General features: G+C 37.7%; 1 protein-coding gene across 1 annotated transcript in view; it reads right to left on the reverse strand.

The window, feature by feature from the left end:
• DOCK3 (dedicator of cytokinesis 3) overlaps window positions 1-25,908 on the reverse strand; it is a 4,843,230-nt gene that overhangs the window by 918,553 nt on the left and 3,898,769 nt on the right. The window contains exon 19 of the mRNA XM_044077993.1: window positions 14,314-14,411. Within this exon, the coding sequence (XP_043933928.1) occupies window positions 14,314-14,411 (98 nt within the window). The remainder of the gene's footprint in view (window positions 1-14,313; window positions 14,412-25,908) is intronic.

A 25,908-nucleotide genomic window follows, 5' to 3' on the forward strand; every position in this document is an offset into this window, starting at 1 on the left:
TTCTTGAAGAGCAGATTCGCTGAATAGGTGTTTGATTAATGATTATTCACTGAATAGCCATTCAATGAAATAATATAGACCTAATGAAAGCATATGTGAATATATTGCTGAGTTAAGCACTTATTTCATAGGTGGGTGAGTGGGTGCCAGGTCATCACTTTTGAAGGGCTGACAGACCTTTTGGTGAGGGAACAAGCCCTTAGCACTTCGCCTGAGGACACAGGATCATAGAATCATAGGAAATTACTAGGCTATCATCCCAGAGATCATTTCAAGCCTAGCCATTTCATCCCAATGTAATGCCATAGAAATGTTAGTTAACACCCAAGAATGCATTTAGTAATGACTGCCCATGTCCAGGAGGGTTGTGGGTACTATTTCTAGTAAGAATTTATGGTGCTCCATCCACTCATCCAGGTTCCTTTTGAAGAGTGTCATAGAGGTGCTCTGTTTCACACTAATAGGTGGCCTATTCCCAAGATGTGACATGAGAATCTGGTTGGTAGACTGGGAGTGTAACTCTGCAGATGAGCTGGGGAAAAAAGGAGATCTCTACTTAGCAAGCAGGGCATCAATGGACAAAAAGGGGATACCCAGTGTTGCACATATAAGGGAATGCATGGTGGGCAGCCTAAACCACCCCAACAGATCCCACCAGTAACAGGAAAAGCCACTAATTCAGGTACAGAGCCAGGATCAAGGGTTAGATACTTTAAATGCAAGCAGTGGGGCCATGTATCATACAGATGTCCACAGATGCAAGGTGGGGAACAAAAGGTGAGGGATTCAGCAAGTAGGAATAACAGTATGGCAGTGGTAAGTTGTCTGGAGTCAATAGGGGTACCAAACTATCCCCAGCATTTATATCCTATTTAGTGGATGGAAAACAGGTGACTGCTAAGAGAGACACAGCCTCTGACATAGCCATTATGAAGCCTGTAGTGGTTAAAGAAGAGCAGTACTTGCTTGTACTCCAGTCAGAGCTTTAAGAAGGACCCCATTCTAAATGCCTTTGGCCAGGGTTCACCTTCACTGGGAGGGTGGAAAAGGAAGTAAGCAAGTAGGTGTGTTTGAGGATATTCCTGCAGATGTCTTGGTAGAGAATAATTTTGATAATGCAGTGCCTTGTGTGCATGCAGTTGCATGTAGTCAGGCTTGAAGACAGGCATGTAGGTCTGGTAGCCTGGAGGAGACCCAGACAGACCCCACACTTGAAGCCAGCGCTGGTGAGGTGTTTATTTCAGGGAAGAAGCTGCCCTGTAACAGTCAGCCTGAAGGTGAGCCACAGCTGCTGGTAGGTACTGATGTTCCCTTGGACAGAGTAACTGCAAGTGCAGAGGTGAGTGGTAGTACCTAAGCTGACAGTGAGGCACCGCAGTCAGAGGATACCAGGCTTCCTGGGGAAAGGGAGCTCGGAAGGGTCACAAAGCAGAGTTGAGACAGGCTCAGTTCTCAGATCCTACACTATGAGGCTTGAGGGAGGTAGCTAGGGGGAAACTTGATCCTCAAGGAAAACATGAGTCTGTATACTAGTACAAAGGGTTACTGTATACAGAGAGGACCCCTGAGGGAGGGCTAGAGGGTGAGGTAATACAGCAGTTGGCAGTGCCTAGAGCCTACTGCCTGGTACTTCTAGCCATAGCCCATGACATTCATTTTGCAGGTCGTATGGGAAAAGCATACCAATTGATGTATTATGCAAAATGTTTATTGACCTGGGATTGCAAGGGATGTAACAGGGCACTGCCGGACCTGTGAAAAGTGCCAAAAACTACGCAAGGCAGGAGACAAGGTCAAGGCTCCTTTGATGCCTTTGCCTGTGATTAAGGATCAATCTCAGAGGTTAGCTATGGATATTGTGGGGCCTCTGAGTACCCCAAGTTCTACAGGGAAGAAGTATATCCTGGTGGTAGTAAATTATACTACTAGATAGCCTGAAGCGGTGGCTCTGTCCTCCATTGAGGCAGAGAAGGTGGCAAATGTTTTGTTAAAGATTTTCAGTAGAATAGGTTTCCAGAGAGAAATACTGACTGACAAAAGTGCCAATTTCATGTCAGACCTGCTAGTTTGTCTGTGGGAGTGTTGTGGGGTGAAGCAGATAAAGACCACTCCCTACTACCCTCACACTAATGGTCATGTGGAGAGCTTAAACTCTGCATTAAAGACCATGCATCGGGCATTTGCAGACCAGTTTAAGAGAGAGAGAATGGGACAAATACATGCCCCATCTGCTGTTTACATACAGAGAGGTACCCCAGGAATCCACAGGTTTTTCACCCCTTGAGTTGCTGTATGGGCATAGGGTGAGGAGGCCTGTAGATCTGATTTGTGATGAGTGGGAGGGTGAATGTGAATCTCACAAGATGTCTGTTGTGCCATATGTCCTAAACCTCAGGGCAAGGCTTAGGGAGCTCATGGGCTTGCCCTAGTAGAACCTGCCAGGAGCACAACAGCAGAAAAAGTTCTGGTATGACAGGAATGCTCGAGCCCGAGAGTATGCTGTGGGACAGCAGGTTATGTTCCTCATTCCTGCCAGACACAATACATGGCAGGAAGCCTGGCAGGGACCCTTCAAAGTGGTAAGGAAGGTCAGTGATGTTAACTACATGGTAGAAGTGCTAGATAGGACTAAGGGGCACAAATTGTACTGTGTTAACATGATGAAGCCTTACTATGATAGGGAGACCCTGGTGCTGAGTATTTGCAGTGGATGGCAGGAGGAGTGTGAGGAGGAACTGTTGACTGACCTCCTCAGTGAGGGTCGGACTGACACCTCAGTGGAAGGGGTAGCAATGTCCCAGCAGCTATCCCCTACCCAGGTTCAAGAAATCCGAGCAGTGTTACAGGAGATTTGGGGCATGTTCACTAGGAAACCTGGGTGTACCCACCTTGTGCAGCTCCATATGAATACAAGATCCCAAAGTTCTATCAAGCAGTCCCCTTACAGGGTTCCTGAGCAAGTCAGACAGACTCTGAGGAAGGAGCTACAGGAAATGTTGGAACTGGGGTAATACATGAGCCCAGCAGTCCTTGGGCCTTCCCAGTGGTGTTGATACCAAAGAAAGATGGCAGCACAAAGATTCCGTGTGGACTACAGAAAACTAAACAGTCACACAGAGTCAGATGCTTACCCCATAACTAGGACAGATGAAGCCTCAGAGCAGTTGGGTGGAGCTAAGTATTTGAGCACTACTGATCTGACCAAGGGCTACTGGCAGGTGCCCTTGACTCCCACCACTACAAAGAGGTCAGCTTTTGTGACTCCTTTTGGATTATACTTGATGACAAAGATGCCCTTTGGTATGAAAAATGGTCTAACAATCTTCCAGGCTGGAAGACCATATCCTAGCAGGAGAAGGAGATTATGTCCTTTCTTACCTGGATGATATTGCCATTTACAGCCATTCTTGGCATGAGCACCTTCAGCATGTCAGGGAGGTCCTGGACAGACTGCAAAGGGAAGGGTTGACCATTAAGCCCAATAAGGATCAGGTTGGTATGGCAGAGATTTCCTACCTGGGACATAGCATGGAGAGTGGTAAGATCAGGGCAGAACTTGCCAAACTGGAAGCTATTCAGGCATGGCCTGCCCTGTTACCAAAAAGCAGTTGATGGCATTCTTGGGGACAGTGGGATACTATAGAAAATGTGTTCCCAATAATAGGACAATAGCTGCTCCCTCACAGACCTGATGAGGAAAAACTGGCTAGACAAGGTAGTGTGGACCCAAGCCTGTGAGTAGGCATTCCAAATAATGTGAGAGGACCCCCTGTGTTAGCCAGTCCAGATTACAGTAAAGAATTTGTTTTTCAGGTGGATGCTTCGATCCATGAGGTGGGGACTACATTCAGCCAGGTTTCTTCAGATGGAGCAGAGCACCCAGTTGTATATTTCAGCCATAGACTCCAACCCAGCAAGGAATGTTATGCAGCTGTAGAAAAAGAATGTCCAGCCATAGTATAGGCACTGCAGAAACTTCAACCCTATCTGTATGGAAGGAAATTCGCTGGAATTACAGACCACAATCCCGTAACATGGCTACATTGAGCCAGCAAGCAAAATGCCAAGTTATTAAGGTGGAGCCTAGGGTTACAGGCATATGATATAACAATGCAGCACCATAGTGGGGTTAACAATGTCAATGCAGATGGGATCTCAAGACAGGGTATGGGTTAATATATTCCCAGACAGGTTCATTCCTTTCAAGCAAAGTTTCTCCAGTATCACTTGAGAAACTAGCTTGAGTCTTCAAAGGGGGGGGGGGGGATATGATGATTTGAGGTACTGCCAGCTATGCCAGGAGAAGTAGGACGGTGGAAGTGCAACATATGCCAGCATAGCTAGTTGGAGTTTTGTAAAGAATTATATGTCATTTGTATATCAAACTGAATTGTACAGGTGCTTGTGTTAAAAATGTATTTGTAAAGCTTCCTGTGTTAAAAAATGTATCAACAGTGGGTCCTGCTGGACAGAAAAAAGAACTACACCTGTATGTCAGACTGTATTATAACTGTTGAAATTACTATTGTAACAGAGGATACAGGAAGAGAAGAGGTTAAGCTCAGCCCCAGCTAACTTTTATAAAATTATCCTGAGATTAAATTACTTAATTTAGTCCATAAAATTGTATCTCACAAGTCTCAATGCAGCCTGAGACAAAAAGTCTGTACTAGGAAGCCTTCTGTATTTTCTTTGGGTGTGAACTAATTGCTATTCAAGAAGGGTGGGGGGTAAAATTATTTTATGACTTCCAAAAGCTGCAACACATCTTAGCAAAGCTCTATCTGTATGTATGGTAACACATATGTGCAATGTTACGGTTCAGTTTCTAGTAAGTGGGACTAGTATGGGAACCAGAAGTCAGATGACCAGATGTATGTGATGTCTTTCTATAATCCAGCACAGAAATGATGTTTTAATACTAGATAAGGCAGAAGTCTCTCAGAGCAGTCTGTTTTTATAACCTGACAAAGAAGGATCTTTCACACAATTCATCTTACCTTGCTTTAGTAAGTAACCATGGAATAGTAATTCTTTAGACCAGTCAAGAAAATATAGTGAGATTAGTTAAGTACTATTTTTCTGCATCTTTGTGAATCTATTATTCTGTGTTATTTTAATATTTTCTGCTATTGAAACTCTGGTGTTTATTGTAAATAAATATTTAGCATTTTCATGTTCCTTTATTATTTATTATTAGATATATTTAAAATGTTCATTATAGCCAGTTCTTTAGAGAATATTTTAACCTTTGAGAGCACTTGTATTTATTTGGTGACACTGTGACCACTCCTGGAAGCCTTACTGCATTGGTCAAACACTGCCATTTGTATTAGTATTAATTTCACTCAGTATAATTGGGTACCCTTGTAACAGCCTTACAGTAGCTGACTTTGGAGTGTCTGGTGGTAGTAACTACCTTTTAGTCTGGGCAAAGGGTAGCAGAAACAGTAAATCTGTGCCAGCCTTTCCCAGTGTGTGTGTGTGTGTGTGTGTGTGTGTGTGTGTGTGTGTGTGTGTGTGTGTGCAAATCATATCTCAAAGAGTGTGTGTCAGCTACTGGGAGCAGGGACAAAGAACACTGGTTTCACAGACAGGATGTTGGAGGACTTGGCTTGGACACTCATCGAGGACTCAACTCTACAGGTGTGCCAGTGGGGACTTTTTTGGGGGGCCTGGGGATAGAGATAGGGAAACACAGTCCCCAGACTGAGGGTGTTCCCTGTGTGCTCTTAAAGGAAACTGTGTTTGATGCAGAAAGCTGCATCTGGAAATACTGTATGTATCTATTTTTGAACCAAGTGAACGCCCCTCGCCAGTGTATGTGGTGAGGATTCAGGCTCCTTGATTAATGGCCCAGAGTGGGGGACGTCACATAGTCCCTATCTTATTTCCAAGCTCTTATGAAGTAACTTGGGGCTGCACTGAAGTCTAAGAGGTTAGACCCTTTAAAAGACTGCACTAGAGTTAAAAGAGGACAATATCCTAGGGAGAAAAAAAGAGGTTACCATGGTGAAATAAAAGGATCCAAACATTACTCAAGAAAAAAAAAGTACTAAATTTAAATTTAAGAAATATGCTAATTCTGCTCAAACAAGCACAGCTTATACAAATCCTTTAGTGAATTAACAAAACCAGTAAAGTAGTGCAGATCTAAATCTGAATACCACTAACCTAACATGATAACAAGAATTAATTCTGTTAATATGTGAATAATGAAACTAGAACTCCTCCTGCAATTATGAGTTCCTGGATGAATGAATAAATATGTTATGAGGCAGCAGAAGGTCCAAGGATAGATATAAATAGAATATCCTACACATCCAATCCATAATAACATATAATATGGTAAGGAAAGGCCTACACAGAGTCAAAACTACATGTAGAATATGATGTGGTTTAATTTCAGGAAAAAACACAAGTCTTCCACCATGCTTTTACAAGAATGACAAGTGCCAGTTGATTGGATAACATCTTGTAGCAGCAATTTTTAAAGGGGGAATCTGACTCTGGAAATAATTATTGACCCATAAGCTGCAATTTATTTACTGGGATGCATTCAGAGAGTTGTAATACTTATTTTGAAAAGCTTACAAGTATACCCAAATACTCTGTTCACCTTATCATGGCTTCATAAAAGAAAAGTCAGTATTAATAACCCTGATAAACATCAGTGAGCTAATTCATCACTTTCTGCATACTGGTATTCCCACAATAGTATTCTGCTTGGATACATCCAAGGCATCTGATTCTATCCTGTCAACAAGAACTATTGCCACTACTATGGCACATAATGCTGTAAGTGTGTGACTAGTTAGTACATGGATGAAAGAAAGGCAGAAAAGAGTTGTGATACTGGACCATTATTCACACTGCTATTATATCAATATTGTTTAAAATTGTACTTGTTTGAAAATGTATTACTGGAGCTTTTCTCCTCAGGTCTCCACTGAAAATGGGCCACAAGCCCAGTTGGACAAACCCAATTAACAAATGTCAATAAATAAATAAATAAATAATAAGGTTGAGTAGTTGGGTACCAAAGATCAGATCTTAGCCAAGGTTTGTTTAATATGGTCAGGGTTTACTGTGACTGCACATAACTGGACAACCTTCACAAATTATTGTGATATATGAAATAATCTTGAGAATTGACACTACTGCTGTATTACTTTAATAGTTTAAAACATTCCATATAAACAAGGTACAGAAAGCAGAGGGATGGTGGTAACATTTTTATGTTACAAAGAATAAACAGCCTTGCAGTAAAATGTAAATATAAGGGTTTGAATGAAGCAGCTAATTCCCATTCCATGTTGTTAGTATGTCTTTGTTTTAGTATGTCTTTGTTAGGGAAGTTTAGCAAAGGTTTTTCTAATTTTGGACCCTGGTGATGGTGGTGGCATTGTTTGGGAAGTTGGCATAATAGTTCAGGTGTTTACCTTATAGACACAAGGTACAGGGTTTTATTCTCACATGGGTAATTGACTGGGCTTAAAAGAGTCCAGTAAAGCAGTTATTCTAGTAGTAATCTATGAACCTAGAGATATGATGCCAAGGGAGGAAATGTAGTACACATTTTGAAGGTTGGCATAATGGTTAAGGTGTTTACCTTACAAACACAAGGTATAGGGTTTAATTCTCACATGGGGTAATTGGCTAGGCTTAAAATGATCCACAAGGGCAGTTAACTGAACCTATGATGATCATATGAATGTTGCCTTTAACTTTTAAACAGTTCCTAGAAAAAAATGTAAATTAATTGCCACTTTCAGTAAGTTCCTGTAAAACTCCCACTAACTCCCAAGCTGAGATAGAGTTAAGCAAGATTTTTAGAAAACACTAAGTATAATGTTAGGATATGACACCTTCAATAGGCTATATACAATGCCAGACATAAGCAATTTCTCTGTGATTGAAACAGAACTCAAATATTGGTTTTCAGGTGGGGGCAAAGATCCCCCACAACCACCAACCATGCAAGGGAATTTGACTTGCAAGACCCATTTACTTATACAATCAATTCCTAAGTTACTGCACCGTGGGAAAAGAAGAATTTCACCTTCTCTGACCAATCTGCATTTCAACAGCTGTGCTACAATCCTCTGTTCACTGGTGTGAAATACTTAGTCCTAGAGACAGTTCCAAGCTTTTGACCACCTGTCAGGTATCGAGATTATGTCAAAGTAGACTGTGTGATACGGATGATGTTTATTTTAGTGGACACTTTAACCACCAATAAAAAAGGTTGCTCATTGTGATATAGAAAGGATCCAATCTCTCTCTTAAGTAAAAAACGTAGCTACTGACTCAAAAATGTGCATCTATGAAAAGTACAGAGAAAAGATTCTGAAACTTAAGGCAATGTTATATGAAATGGACAGCCATAAAACAGGTCGGAAATAAAAACACTGTATTTAAATAATATCGGTATTTAAGTCAACAAAGGTACAGTCATGTTAGATTTTATCACTGCTACTGAGCAACAATCAAAGTTTTGTAAAATGTTATTAATACAAATGTTGTGTATTGCTTCTCAGTGGTTTGCAAGTTTTGGGAATATAAATATAAATTACTATTTTATTAGGCCTTGACTCTCAAGTTACGCTTCCTAAAACTTTCTTTCTTTATAAGTATCCATGCCAACAAACACTTAGGTAGACATATTCCAGGTACACTACAGTGCAACATTGTGAGTTACTTCATTTGAATTTTGCAACTGTAGTGTTAGTCAATGCTTACTACTTTAAAACTACATGAATAACACTGATGAGATGCAGGTTTAGCATGTGAATGAATGATTCAGACACATAAAAGGACACCTGTCCGTGTCTGTGGGGAACAGGATACATTAACAAAGAAGCTAGTGCTGGATACTGTACTTAGTATTAGCCTAAGACAACAGAAGGAGCACTGAAATAATATTTAACAAAAACAATGCTGCAGATATCATCAAATGCAATATACAAATCATTAAAAGAAAACAACGTAACTACAAAAATGTATGAGTGCAAGAAGTTACTGATCATATAAGAAGCCTTGCAAATGTCAGAGAGAAAGAAGAGAGTTAAAGAAGCTGGATTGTAGGGGTCCTGGTTTGCTTTTATCATATGGGAATCTTTTAATGAGTTTCTAGCCTACATTTTTAGGAATCATCATTTTTTTAATATGTATAATGCTAAGAAATCAGAAGCGAGCTTACCTACAATTGACAAACAAATGTGTCAGACTTTATATAAAAATAGAGCCTACATGCCCAGCACATTAAAGCAAAATGCATACAGAGCCTGGCTACCTCAATGTTTCTAATACCCACTCCTGCTTCTAATGAGTCAATCAGCTATGCATTAAATGTTCACTTGCTCCAGCATCACGCAGGTACTAAAACTACACAGTAATATTTAGCAAGAGAGTATGGCCATATTATTAGCATCATCATCAACCCCCTTTTTCCTATTTTTACATGGGGCTGGTTGTCGTCAACTATAACCACCTCTCTCCATTTAAAGCAACTCTGTCAGTCATGGCTGCCTACATCAGGTCTTCTCTCACACAATCTTCCATCTCTTCAGAAGTGTAGCTAGAGTAGGGCAAAGGGGCAGCCACCCTGGACACAAAGTGTTGGAAACATGACTGGCACATGCTGATCAATCTTAAGTGCATTACTGGTTTTCAAAAATGAAAGCCGGTATTGCAATTATGGTCAAAACTTAAGTGCATTAGCATACATTATAGCAGTTGCTTTTTCTTTCTTTTTTATTGCAACTCACAGATAAGGAGCATAGATGTGTATGGATCTGTCTTGAGGAATGTAGATCTAAAAAGATCAGGATTGCTATCTTAGGAAGAGAGTCAGATAAAGAATGGACATTTTTCTTTTTTTTTTTTTTTTTTCACCCAAATCTTGAAAAGCACAGACATGGTAAATATACCTGGTTTGCTCCTTATATAAAGAGTGCCAGATTGGGAAGGAAACCTTTTTTCTCTCAATTTAAAAGTAAAGGGAGGAGCCTGACTCAGATACGGCAATGGGCACAAAAAATAGCTGGCTGCATCTCAGCATCACTTGGCTGGACATCCTTATCTTTTTCTTCTTCTTTTGGCCTCTCCCAAATTTGCTTTACCAAATTATCTTCTGCTTTCCAGCACATGTGACCAGGCCTTTGTAGCCTGATGTCCTTGATACTCGGTGTAATTGGGGCTACTTTGTATTTCCTCTTATGTCCTCATTTCTTTATCTGTCTGACTTTATATCAAACTATCCATCTTAGGCACTTTGTCTCTATCACCTTAGGTTTCCTATCTGCACTGCCTCACTTTCTCAGGCTTCTGTGCCATACAGGAGCCCTGGTCACATCAGTGTTTTATACACCTTACTTTTTAACTTCTTTATTATTTTTCAATCATACACTTCCCCTTAAGAATTTGTGTCTGTTGGCTGTAGTTCATCTGATTCTAGCATTGGCTTCCACATTCAGACTTTCCTTCTCCTCAAAAACACCTGCCAGATACTTGAAGCTGTAAACTTCTTCTACTGTTTTCCCTTCTGTCTCAGTATTAGACTCTTTCTGATTTCCCAAATTTCCTGCCATGAACACTGTCTTGTCTGTATTCTGTTTCATTAGTTGAGCCTTCAGTTTTGCATTCTATTCCCTATCATTTGCTAAATTTAATCTTCATTCTGATCTGATTGCAGTGCCATTTAATTTGCCTACAGCAGCTTTCTCGACCTATACCTTCTGACCTTTTTCTTGGTATAATCCATCACAAGCATGAACAGATGTGAGTTTACAGCTGAACCCTGATGCATACTCACTCCCACTGGGAACCTTTATGGGAGTCTTAACACTGTTTGCACTTTTGTCATTAAGTCCTCGAACATAGCCTGCACTATTTCTACAAATGTTTCCAGCACTACAGACTATCACAGAGCTGCCAAAATCATGTGTTTTGGGACTTTGACATAAGCTTTCTCCAAGTCCAGGAACGTCCATTTGGATTATTTCCTCATCCCTGGCTTTTTCTCCTCTTTCTGTCTCACTGCAATCATCTGACCAGTTGCACTGCATCCTAATCTAAATCTGAAATGCTCACCTCCCACCTTTCTATTACTGTATATATTTGTTTTATCAGTCACCCTTTCCAGCACTTTCATGCAGTATGACAGCGGTTTGATACTTCTGTACTGTCCACAGCTATGGCTATCCCCTTCGTCCTTGTACACTGATATTACAATGATTATTTTCCAGGTGTGTGGGATATGACTCACTCTCTCCATACTGCGATAAGTACCCTCAAGAGCAATTTTTTCTCCAGTGTGCCTAACATCTTCATTACATCTGCAATTACATCATCTGAGGCTGCTGCTTTCCCAGAATTTATCTCCCTTACTGTACTTCACAGTTCTTCTAGGTTGGGCTCTCCTTTCTCTTTAATTGTAGGCTATGCATGTGACAGTATTGCTTCTCGATGGTTTTATTCATTCAGAAGCTTCTTGATGTACTCCAATACAGATTGCTGCTAGCATCCTGTATGAATGGTGCCTGCCACCTATCTTCTTTGTCCTTCTGGTGTTGCCTTACAACTTGATAGAGATCCTTTGTGCCATCTATGTTTTGCTGCAGTAGCTGGTAGAGTTTCTCTGATGCTCTGCTCTTTGCCATTATGATTTCTTTTGTAGTCTTTTTGTTAGGCAACCAGTATTCCCTGTAAGCCTGATCTATCTCTTCTATCTGCTTCTTTCTTTGATAACTTCTGTACTTTTGCATTTTACCACCAGTTTTCCAATGTACCTTACTTCCATACCTGGCTTGACTCTATATCTGCTCTATCGTCTTCATACATGATGTTTTGAGACCGTGATATTCTTCTTTGGCTCCACTATTTCCTCTTCTTCAAGATGTGCTAGAGGCCTGAGTAAATTTCCTAGAAACTATATGATTTTGCTCCATTCATTGTCAAGATCTTTACCCTAGCTTAAGTTGACCTCACAGATTTCATTGATTGCTACTTGCTGTGGTCTATGGCCATCAGCTGTTCCAGTTTTAGTATTTATGGAAAACCAGAAATGACCATAGCAAATAATATGATATCATTTATAACTGAGGAATTTATACAGTTTATAAATTAGATATGGCTTACATGCATTACTTTGGCAGAGACACTAAATGTGCAAAAAGTGACTTATGAGTCCCTTGAAATAAGAGAAATTTGTATAACTACAAAGCCATTGGGCTGCCATTATCAAGATGTTCATAATCTGAAAGCTGAAAGCCCTTCAAGACTAGCTTGGTCTTGATTGCATAATGAAAATTTGTGCAAAACAAGTCAAATTAAAATACCATGTTAACACTGTGAAATTGCATCCTTTTAGTAAGACAGATCTGGTATATGTGAAAATGTGATGTTCAGAAGACTAATGGATGATACAAGCCTGGCATCCTACAGTGCTGAAATGAGTAATGGAAGAATTGTGAGAGGGTATGTAACCAGATTTTGGAATGAAACAAGGATCGATGTGACAGATCAGTTAAATCCTTCACAGCAGAGAATGTCAGAGGTCTGCATGAGACGTAGACATTCTTATAACAGTATTACTTCTTAGTAAAAAATGACATGTGGTGGTGATTTGGTGTCCCATAAGCTAAGCAATCCAAACAAGACTGTAATGGAGACAGGGGATGAGTCAACTTTACCAGGACTTGGCTCTCAAAGGAGGAGCTTTATCAGGAATAAAAAGACCACAAGTTTATCTAAAATACCAGAATGCTTACAAGTTGTTTTGCAGGATCTGGGTATTGCAAATGTGCAAAGCAGTGCTCCATTTTTATGAGAGGAAGAAAAGGGCAGGACGTTTCTTCTTTAAACCAGTGTTCTTTCTTCTGCCTAGTCTGTTTTAAGATATGACAATATCAAGAACCAGTGCTAGCTAGTTTAATTCTGCTTTAGTAAACTAAGAGAAGCATATCTGTTCTTCTGAGCACTATGTGTACAATGAAAATGCTGCTGTTTGAAACAAAGACTCTTAATTTTTGTAAATCAGCATAGTACCCTCAAGTTTAGAAACTAACAAAGCAGGAATACCAGTAATTTTATGCCCTCCATTGTATGCAGAAATTATGGAAGTTTATACCCCTAAAAAGTGTCAAGAGGACCACAGGTAAATATGTTACTTTCATTTTGTGAAAGATATATGTAGAAAGATTTGCTAGCACTCATATGGGACAGGGTCTTTCTCTGCCTATCTTAAATGCTTAGATAGTTTGCTACATATGACAGGGTTTTATAGTTAAAGAAAGTACAGCTGGTGGAATGACTGAAGAAAATGAAATCAAACTAGCATAAGCACTGCTAAAACAGCATCGCTTGAAGGATATATGAATATAAAATGTGTGCAAAACTGCAAGTCAAACCTGATAATTGTTTGCAAATGGAATCTGAGGTTCATGGCTCAGTACACAGAGCTTCAAAGGAAAGAAAATATGAACAAAGATGACAAGTTAAGAGTTTCAGTGAATGTCTCAGCATGAAGTTACAGGCTCGGCACCCTGCATCAGAGTCCGTTATTGCTGCTGGAGGCAAGCAACATTCCAGCTCCTGTGTGATTATTCTATCGAGCTGAAAAACGGTTCTGTTAAAAATAAGATTTAGTTTGTACCTTTGCGATTATCTATCCAGCACAGTACAATTTACATCATCAAAAGATTTACTTCCTGCTGGGTCAATGTCAACTTTACAGATTTTGTTGATAATGTCAGATATAGACCACCTTCAAGGTACCCTGACTTTCAAATGTAATCAGTTTAATTTGCATTCTTATAAGTGATACGATTCATCAGACTTAGCCATCTGAGTTATATCTGATGATGAGAAAAGGAAATAAGCAGTGTAGATGTATGGGAATATTAAAACTACACACACCCTGACATATTCTCGAGGAATCTATATGTGTTCATTTATTGTATTCATTAACCATATAGGATCATTTCAGTTAAAAATGTAGCATTTGGCATCATAAACATCATTTATAATACTGGGAGTAATGGTGAAGCTTCATTAAGAGTTGAGCAAATACGTTGCCTATTACAGTGTACCTGTATACGTGGTCTTAGTACTTACAATCCTGAAAATTGCACAAAATGTTTACTCCACAGGTGCTAAAGCAAAATTAATCACCATCAAACATACTCGTTTGCTATTTCACACATATGTGCACTTGTCATCTTCGTATAACACTGCATTCCAGACATACTACATTTTGCGTTTAATCTCTTTTCACTTACATTGAGTCAAAAAGCATACAAAGTAACATACCTTCACTATTTCTTCACCACTGACATGTCGAAGTCTTCCTAAGATATCCATTATTCGATCAGGATACACTTTCCATTTCAGCAAGGCCAACAACTCAACTGGAAGGAAGGCAATTTGTCAAAAAAGCAGAAATGTAGTGATAGCATGCCAAAAATAAAGGGATTACAGTTGATGCCTACTTCGAAAGTAACAACAAAAATTACTGGATTAACTATTTTGGCTAGTAGACAAGACAAATTTGGAAAAAGATATAAATTATGAATAAGATCTATTTTTCACATCTTTTCAATGTAGCAGAGTTTTAGGATATGTATTTCAATGTCAGTTTTAATACTTCAAAAGATTTTACTTTTTCCAAATCAGACCAGAACATATATAACACAATCACAGAATCAATATGTTTATTACACAGAAACATACAAAATATAGTCAGTGAAAGTAATGTCTTAACCTTCAGAAAGCACTTTCACAGATTTGTTTAGTTACTTATTCTTAAAACAGTAATTGAGAGTTGACTTTATTTGCTGATGATATGGTATGTGGCAAATTGGGTAGCATTATAGCCAGCTAGAGGTTATCTGGTTCGATTCTTGAATGGTGTGCCTCCTATGTAGTTTGCACATTCTCCTTCTACTTGCATGGGTTTTCTCTGGGTTCCACGGATTCCTTCCACATTCCAAAGACAAGTGGTAGGCAGACTAGACACACTACGTTGGCCATAGGTGTGAGTATGCGTGTGAGGATAAGGTGTGAAAGAACAACTGTGGCAGGTCTAGCCATTCAGTGGTGTGAACACTGGCTCTAGATTATTGCCACTGGTGATGTGACACCTGACTCCATGTACAAAAATGGGAAAAAGAGATTGTGGATGTATGGATTATTTTTTAGTTGATAAATCAGAAAACTACATTTTGGTTTATGGAACATTTTGAGACAGTTCCATATCTTTTCATGATATAAAATGAATGAAGATAAAACAAAGGCTATAACTGTAAATTATGTACCCACATGTCAATTTGCTCAGCAATACCACCATTTATGGGGAAATGATAAGATGAAGTACTTAGGTGTAGGGATTAAAAGGGATTATGTTATAGCCGCTAATGATATGTGGGAAAGCCAAAACAAAAGAAAATACAAAAACTGAGCTACTGGAAGCTCTTGCTTATAGATATTGATAATAAGATATGATTATTTATTTATTTACTTATTTGCCTTTGGTGATAGGGAAAAGTCAGACTGGGTAAAACCCATTTCCAGCAGAGGCCTGGGGAAAAAAGCTCCACATTTAAGTTACACATGATGCACATTTACAACTGCATGGTAAAAACATCTGCATATGAGCTTATTTATATACATTTAAATAATTTCTTAAATGAACATAGCATTTTAACACAAAAAGGAGAGAAATTAATATAAATTGGCTAATTACTGAATAGAAAAATAAAACATAATAACAGTTAATGTATTTATAACATGATGGTTGCAGGGAAAAGCTCAAACTGGGTTGTTTTTAAGGTTAGTAATAATTTACAGAAAAGTAGTGCTGCAGCTTAAAACTGATGATAGAGATATGAAAGGAGAAGCTATAGAAATGAGCAGGATGATAAATGGATAGAGGAGGAACTGTAGATAGTGGTGGGGTGTGAGAAGGAGGAAGAGTAAAAGTTTACGAAATCAGTGGGGTATGAAGAGGAGCGATAAGGTACAAAAGACCATGAAGCAAAGTGGCTGTAAGAGTTCGAAAAAAGTAATCTGAGTAAAGGTAGCCAGGTGAGCAGGAAAAACAGAGCCATCTTTGGCATAGGTGCTGTTTAGCCAAAACTCTGAAACTATTTAAAATTTCTACCTAGTTTAAACTGCAAGGAACCGGATACTTTTGTTCATGGATATGGATAGTACAAGCAGTGAAGATGTCTTTTAGTCCCTTTAGTTTTATATACAGATCCGGCATATTTTTTATCAAACCAGAGGAGAAGTTGTGGACAATAATTAATAAAGACCTAAAGGAATTTATCTGGGAGGAAAAGAGGGTGAGAGATAAGTGGGATGATTTGATCCTCATCATAGAACAATGTGGTTTAGGATTATCTGATTTGTATATATTTTAGAACTATGCAGTTAAGGTTTATATACATAATTCAAGCAGAAAGTTAAAAATCAAAGTGGAAACGGATGATGATGAATTGGGGGGGGAGTTTAAAAAATAAGGAAATAGTAGGATTTTGGATGCAGATCCTTAAGGAGAATAACAACCTCCATACAGAATATCATATTTACAAAATTGAAGAAAGTATTCTAAAAACTAAGCCAGCATTGGAATGGAAAAATGAAATTTTGCCAAAAAAAGTGACTGTAAATAAGGGTAGTGAAAACAGACAAGGAAGGCTGGAATTTACTGAAGAAAACTGGCAAAGGCACCAAGGTATTGGGAGCAAATAACTGGAGAGGGAAAGGTAACAGAGTGGGATGAGGCCAAGAAGAAGTCTGGACTGCAGTTTAGATACTGATATTCCTATCAGAGATTGACATCAGAGTGCAGGCAAAGAGAAAGGGACAGGGTAGTCCCAAGTGAAAGACTAGTTTTGGCAGAGTTTTTGTTTTGAGTCTGGAACAGAAGCTGCTGTTAAAAAATGGATAGTTAGTAGGGCAAATAAATATTGCATGATTACTATAAGAATCAGTCAAAGGAGGTTAGAATGTTTGGGAAGAGAGACTGGAAAAGCAATTTAAAAAAGAACAGTAGTAGGACATATGTTTGGTTCCCAAGTCCAGAAGGTTTCACATTTTTGCTTGGAAGTATTTTCATAGGTATTTTTATACCCTGGACCAGGCTTTAAGGAGTTTTTCCTCTGGCAGATATCAAATGTTGGTGGTGTGATGGCAAATAGTGAAAGGTAACTGGGAACATGTTTTTTTGGGGAGGTGTAATGAATTGGCAGATTTAAAAAATTCTCTGTAGTGTACTCTGTCAGAAATACTGCGTGGACAAAATGGCTTCTTCTTAAGCTAGGACACATGATCTGAGTTGCCCAGACATGATAAAGGCTTCCCAAGTTTAATGCTATTGTCTGCCAAAAAAAAAGTAATTGCTGGAAAATGGAAATCAAAATCTAAACCAACTGTAATTGAAGTAGTGAATATTGTTAAGAGGTAAAAGAAGTGAAAGTGGGATATTCAGAAAAGGGAAAAGGAACTAATTATATACAATAAATAGATTTTGTGGGAAAAATACAAGCAGAATAGTTATTCATGAGGTGGAGGGAGGTTTAAGAGAATGCAGGAACTGAGCAATTTGTGTAATGTTGGAATGAATAACAGTTGTGTTAAAGGAAGAAAGAAAACACGTACATAATACATAATGATTAATGCATGAAAAATGTTAATGAGGGTTGTTTCTTTTCTGTTAATACATGCGTGCCTAAGTCTTAAATGATAGTTTAACAAAGGTGTTTAAAAATACACTGTATTAATCTCTGCAATAACTTTTTCTATTAGTACTTTGAGATCCTAACTGCAGGAGATGCCAGTGTTTCTACACACCCCAGCACCTCTATGGATAGTGGGTACTGGAGGAACAAGTAAGAGGATTTTACAATATATTACTTAACACAAAAATAGCTAACTATTGGGAAACATAATCACTGGGCCAGGGCACATGGCTGCATTTTGGCTTGTACACAAAACTTTGTTTTGTTGTCAACCCTGTTATGAGCTGCTCATATTGTTAAGTATTAGACATGAGACATGACATTAAACCTAACTGCAGCAATGCTCGAAAGGGAAACACGACTAACAGCAGCTTCTTTCCTAACAACAGTCTTATTAGTAACACCAGAACACTCTTGCTCAGTTTTTGTTTGGACTACAGTGAGACATGATTCAGTAAAATTTAACAATACAGTTTTAATAAATCAGTCAAACTATTAATGAATATTCTCTGTAATCACCCAGATTAACACTGGCGCTAGTTACATTTCTTGTGTGACCTTTAAAGATAAAAACATTCCAAATTATTACTACCTGATAATTTTGCTAGTTGGATTTTAATGGTTTTATGTAACAGAAGTTTTAGGCAACTACCCTGACAGTTTCTACAAAATAGTACGCATCTGCTCAGTCTGTGTGATAAATGCTATGAGCTGCTAGTGAGCTCAGTCCTGCAGTCCTAGGTTTGATTCCCTCAGTTTCTACTTCCAAACTGTTTCATTCTTCACAAATCATTTAACCTGGTGGTGCCACTCGGTTGCACCAGAAACAAAACATTTGTATCCAGTATCCTTATCAAGTAAAAAAATAAATAAATAAAAGTAATTGCCCATGCATATTTTATATATCATAATCAAGTGTCCTAATTTTCTTGCTTCTAAAAGAAAATGTGCAGAAGTTCCTCTTTTTTATTTTGTTTGTACATTTAGTTGCTTGATTCCTTGTCTGTTTTATTGCCTGTTTTTAACCTTAATGCCAGCTGGGACGTTACAGTTTCAGATGAATCCAACGGATACAAATCTTCAGACAGTAAGTACAACACAACACAACTGTGTGCAAAAAGAAAAACAATACTTAACTCAATGTAAGAGCAAACATTTTACAACATGGAAAACACTAAGAAGAAAGATATACAAGTACTGACAACAAAAAGGAATAAACATGGCATCATTTCACAAATGATACATGTGAATAACAGAAGATGTAAAATTGATGAAATGTACACTATTAGTTAGAAAATAAACAGAATTACTACATTTTGTTATACATCATAAGAAGACTCTTTCTAGGTGTAGTACAATGCACAGAAATATTATATGGTAAGTTATCAATCAAATGAAAGCTGGTAAGATGGGAGTGATTTACAAATATGTTGTCATTGATAGCATGGTATAATTAAGCAATAACCAACGACATGGTGTGGTATATTGAAGATTTACCCAAAGTTGGTGTGGTTTAATTATGAGGGTGAAGCCCAAGTGATTACATAAAGCTAACCATGGGAAAATTTCAATATACCACAACCACAGAGTCGGTTATTGCTATTATACAATGAAAACAATCTAAGCAGTCAGAAACCAAGAAATGCAGATGCAGGGCAACTTTACCAACAAGACGGAGCCTTGGTTGGTGTAAAAAAGCTTTATATAAATCACAGCACACGTTGTAGCCGCAAAGTAAGGCTAGTATACATAAAATAAACACAGGATACAAATAAAATTAAAAAATACAACCAAATAAAATGTAAAACCAAGAAGTTAAGCGCTTTCGTCAAATGTTTGACTTCTTCAGAACTGTTAATTCCTGGCTTCCCAAGTTTAAAATACTATGTCTATCCAATCAGCTTACTACTAGAATCAACATCACTTCCTCCCAGATAATCAAAACATGTCAGTAATCAAACAGTTATATTGCAATGGTTAATAAATGCATAAGCATACATATAAAAAATGCTATCATATAGTCTAGTAAAATACTACATAAAAACTACTAACAGGGCAAGTTACCAGATGATATAGTGACTAATGAATCACAGAAGAGTTTTTATAACATAAACAAGTGTTTGCAATTATAGTCAGCTTACGATAAGTAGCGAATGGACTGACCTACTATCTAAGGGCATGAACTTTGTTCCAGCTAGAAAGGGCTGTATTGTTGACTCTATACTACAGCTAAGATTATTTACAAGAAAGCTTAATCTCACTTTATTTTTCCAAGACTCTAACTTTATGGTTGGATGCCCAACCCTTAAGAGACCTAGTACTTTCTACCCCCCACACCACCCTCTTGTACAACTATTTGAGGGACTTTGTGAATCTGACATTAGAACATTATTGAAGAATAGGAATAAGAATGACTACATGGGTAACCTTAGTGCTGAAGAAAAAGCCATCTTAAATGACATTCTTCATCTCAACAATGTCAGATTCATGAAACCAGACAAGGGTGGGGGTATGGTTATGATGAACATTGACGATTATAACATTAGAATGTTTGATTTATTATACAGCGAAGTCTACTCTGAGACGTCACATAATGAATTAAATATAGCATACCGCAATATAGATTTAGAACTTGAGCAACTTCTCTTGAATTGCCAAATCACCTTAGACACCTACAACTATCTTATAACTGAACACCCCAGAATACCTACTATATTCGGTGTGCCAAAAATCCATAAATCCTTATCCAACCCACCACTACACCCTATAGTAGATGCCAAGGCGTCTAAAACTTTTAGTATAGCTAAATACGTTGATAGTCAAGTGAAAAATGTCCTTGAGAGCCGTGCACTATAATAAAGGACTCATGGGACTTCCTCAGGAAAGTCAATCAAGGCTTATATGATAGGAACCTTATTTTGGTTACTATTGATGTATGTGATCTTTTTTCAGTCATTCCACATGACTTAGGTCTGGAATGGTTCTACGACTATTTGTGTAGTAATACTAATCTTAAACATGAGACCATTCTGACCATTCGGACCTGTATGGAAATTATATTGGAAAACAATTTCCTTACATTTGAGGGCCATCTGTTTAGGCAAAGACAAGGTGTTGCTATGGGTGCATGCTGTGCACCGTTTTTTGCTAATGTGGTTTTAGCACAATGGGAGGACCTATTTGTGCTAAATTCTGAATACAGGGCTTCATGGGTATTGTATGGGTGATACCTTGATGATATTGTCCTGTTTTGGAATGGAACAGAACATGACCTGAATAGGTTTTTTTTGTTTATCAATGGGACTACCAGTTTCCTGAGATTTACTATGAAAAAAGAACTAGACTATGTCAACTATTTATATGTAACTATCAGGAAGGACTATGTCAACAGTTGCTTTACATCACAATTATACAGGAAACCAACTTATTCAAATACCTTACTACATTATACCAGTGCGCATCCATTGCACCAAAAGAAGGCCCTTGTAAAGGGCCAATATTTCAGATTGGCCAGAATGGTATCTGACATTGAAGATTTTGCAAACGAGTGTGATGTAATGCTGAACATGTTCCTGAGAAGGGGTTACCCTGAGTCCTTTATTATGGATATTATTCAGGAGGTTAAAAATAAGAGGATTAGTGGACACTTTACTGCATTATTGGGACATGGTAGTAGCAATCAGAACAATGGGAAGCAACAAAACATAGATTTTTCACGTGCACTTACACTTACTTATACTTCTGACTTTAATAATATCAAGCACGTGATATATAAATACTGGAAAATCTTCAATATTGATAGTGATGTACTGGAAAAATAGGGAATAGGCCTAGGATAGTATATAGGAGGGACACATCACTTAAAGGGCTACTCGAGAAAAGCCAGTGTGACCTGACTACGGGGGGTACTTTTAAATGTGGCAGATGTCCCCAGTGCCCATTTATTATGGACACCGATAAGTTCAAGCTTACAAATTTTGGATACATTACCAACAGTAAGAGAATGTATTGTTATACTAAGGGGGTAGTCTATATAGCTGTCTGCAGAGTATGTAAAAACTACTACGTGGGAAAAACTAAAAATGCATTTAGGCTCAGAATTTACCAACACCTGTATGATATTAGGCAGATGAACATGAATAATGCATATTACAAACATATTAGCAATCAACAAAACCATGCCTTCAGTTTTTTCATACTAGAACAAGTGGATTTGGGACCTCGGGGTGGATCCATAGATGATTATTTAGAATTCATTGAATTAAAATGGCAGATCAGACTGAATGCTTATTCCCCCCAGGTCTTAATGACAGAATCTCATTAGCTTCGCTTTTGAGGTTAAGACACTTGTTTATGTTATAAAAACTCTTCTGTGATTCATTAGTCACTATATAATCTGGTAACTTGCCCTGTTAGTAGTTTTTATGTAGTATTTTACTAGACTATATGATAGCATTTTTTATATGTATGCTTATGCATTTATTAACCATTGTAATATAACTGTTTGATTACTGACATGTTTTGATTATCTGGGAGGAAGTGATGTTGATTCTAGTAGTAAGCTGATTGGATAGACATAGTATTTTAAACTTGGGAAGCCAGGAATTAACAGTTCTGAAGAAGTCAAACATTTTACGAAAGCACTTAACTTCTTGGTTTTACGTTTTATTTGGTTGTATTTTTTAATTTTATTTGTATCCTGTGCTTATTTTATGTATACTAGCCTTACTTTGCGGCTACAACGTTTGCTGTGATTTATATAAAGCTTTTTTACATCAACCAAGGCTCCGTCTTGTTGGTAAAGTTGCCCTGCATCTGCATCTCTATTATACAATGACATTATTTAAGAAAAAAATACTTACTTTTCTTAAATAATGTCTTTGTATAATGGTGGCATATTGTCCTTCCACAGCTGGTGGTATCCTGCTGCCCTGTTTTGATGTACTGCGCATGCATATGGGACTTGTGTTCCCCACGCATACCCAGTACATCAATGCTTTGAAAAGGAAGCAAAAGAGAAAAGAAAGTCTCTGTTGCTCCGTTTTTTTTTTGTTTTGTTTTTTTTTTATTAAAAAAAAAGTTTTGACTACATTAAGGGTAGGAGAGAGAGACAGAATGGAGGAAATGCAAAGAAAATCAAGTACGAGTCTTTAGTTTTAATTAACTACCTGATTTTCTTTGTATTTCCTCCATGCTGCCTCTCTGGTATGTCCGGAGTCCGGACTATAGATTTTTTTTTTTTTTGTTAAAAAAAAATTAAAAGTTATGGAATATACGAACGGAAAGAAGTCCAGGTGACCAGACCTTTTTCCAATGGCATATTCTGGAATTTACAACGGGCATGCTGGTTGGGCTGGCCAATCAGCATGTTTGTTTTTGAATATTAATGGACAGTCATTGTATAATTAGAAAATAATGTAGATAGTCTTCCTATCATGTATAACAAACTGTAGCAATTCAATTTATTATGTTGCCAATACTGTATATTTATCATTTTTTTCACATGTATCAGAATTAGGTGATATTATAACTGTAAGTCTGTTTTCATAAGGATTGTTGTTTGATGCTGTTTAAGAAAGGATAATAAAAGACTGTACATTGAATGGCAGCTTGTTACTCAGTTTCCCATCACTAACAGGAAATATGAAGAGTCCATGCTTGTTGCAGGTTTTAGGGATATATATTATATCACCAAATGAGGGTTTCAGATTTTGTGTAGATGGTAACCAAAAGAGAGTGTGAGTTAATTAATTATAGTTGTTGTAATACAATAGTTTATGAGCAAAGCACAGCTGAGTGGCAGAAAATGCATCTAAGCTACTGTAGACTGTTTAGGGTGTGCAGTGGTGCATTCTGCTGTGGTATCCTGAGCATCTAGAAATTCTGTTATAAACCAGCTCATGTTTATGAAAATAAAGGAGAGGAAAAAGTGAAGAGGTGAGAAGACTAAGTCAGAGAAGTAGGCAGGATTATGCAGTGGTTTGCCTGGTTTATTTTATTAAAGGAAAACTCCACCTTACCCTACAGTTTAACTTGACTTTTAGGTTGCTTTTCTCCCTATAATATCAATCCAGTACTGTGTAGGTACCTGAAATCTGCTTGTATTTTATAAAACTTTCATTTCCTCACTTGGGTATAAAAAGAAGGGAAAGGCCACCCACCTTTTTTTAAGCTTAACTTCTCACGTAAGTATCAGAGGAATTTGTCTGTACTTGCATGACATACCACAGACACAGTGAAATTTGTAGTCAGGAACTCAGACTGCTATAAACAAGACAGAGAGGTATTAAACTGTTTGCCATTGTCTTTATTGCAGAGAGGAAGAGAGCTTACACTGACTGACAGCTGCCTCCAATGTATCTATGCCTTTCATATCATAACAGAGCAATTAGATCAGTGAATGGTTCAAAGGCAGTTGTCACCTCTTGTGGCAAATTTACATACGCAGCATCACAGTATTGAAATGCTAAGCCTTAAACTTTAAATGTTTGTTGTTTATACTACTTTACATTTTAAGATGAATTGAATATAATATCAAAGATGTCTGTGACATTTAGAGAAAGGTCAGAAAATATTTTCTCTTGTGAATCTTGTAAAGTATCAGCACATTTACCAAAGTGTAGGGGGGGGGGCTGTCAATTCATGTTCGACTATAAAAAGATACTTTGAACAAAGACATGCAATTTAGTAACTGTTTTGGTTGTAGCTGTATAATTCTTTAGTATACTATAAAACAAGCCCTGAGACATGCACCAATTAGGGCCATTCAAGAAATAAAAGAAGCAGTCCTGTTACAGACACTATATAAGATGAGTGAGACTGGCACTAATCCCATGATATGTCAATGGAATGGGAATACACCACTACTTCCTTATGTCTAGCATGATTCATGTGAAGCAGACTTGAAATGGATTTTGGGAAAGAGAAAGTCTTTAAGAAAAATAAGATCAAGTTGATATGTCAAGCCCTATTGTCAATCATTTTGCAAAAAACATATTAAAATTCTGTAAGAAGCAATCAGAGTGATTTTGAGATGTTAAAATAGCTCAGAAAACAGTGATAGTTCTAATGTGGAATTTTCCTTTAAGAAAAAGTTGCCCTTCTAATGTTTGTTAAGATTTATATTGGACTTGGTGACTCCTTTCTTTAACTGGGGGCGTTATATTTTAGTTAATTATCAATAATGTACACAAGGAGCTTAGCATAAGCAATCTTCAACACAATGGCTCAATGAAGATTTTTTTTTTTTTGGATTCATTAGCAATTAAGGCAAATATGTGAGGTGTCAGGTAAGGGCAAACAGAAGGGTCAGTTAGAATTCTTGTAGAAGAAAAGGCCACTGATGTGTAGACCCCTTGAGGTTACAGTTTGATACTGACAGAGTCTGATGAACTGTTCCTCAATGCAATAGTGAAATCATCAGCATAGTGAATCATCCTGGATTCTTACTGCTGAGGGGAGGGGAAATGCTCAGAGGAAGGCATCTCTGATTGGCTGCCACACAGGCTTAATCTAATATGTTTATTGGGATATCTAATTTGTATTTTTAAACCACAGACTTACTTTCGCAAAATGCAAATGAAAAAATGAAAACAGATAAATGATAATAGTGGGAGAAATGCTCTCTTCTATGGGGCAGCTTTCTAATAATAAATCCATAGTTCTTATTCTTAAACCATAATGTCTTCTCTTGTGATCTTGGTGATTAGCAATTTATTAATGACAGCTTCCTGGTCTAAAAGCCTATTTAGATTATTTATGATAAAAAGCCATTGGCTATTAGAATTTATCAAAGGCAATTTTTGGTTCAAAAGCTAATTAGACATTTTTTTGGAAAAATCTTGACCAAAACTAATTTTGAAAACATTTATGCAGCACTTTCAAATTAAACACTTCATCAGGTTATCTCATGTTGTTTATCCCCATCCACGCCTTCTTTTATGTATCTGGTTGACATTTTATTTATTTATTTGGATTTGTTTACCGGGGTAGTCCACTGGGCTGTAATGAGACCATTTTCAGTGGAGGCCTGGGAAGAAAAGTTCCATAAATAACAAGTCCATATGGAATATACAACTAGTTAAAACAATGCCATGAGGACAATTCATGTGTATAGACAGCAAAGGTAACATATTTAACAATTGGAATTTTTACAGGTATATAC

Source organism: Protopterus annectens, chromosome 7.part0, assembly GCF_019279795.1.
Source record: "Protopterus annectens isolate FY-2018-M chromosome 7.part0, PAN1.0, whole genome shotgun sequence".
In the NCBI taxonomy this organism is placed as follows: Eukaryota; Metazoa; Chordata; order Ceratodontiformes; family Protopteridae; genus Protopterus; species Protopterus annectens.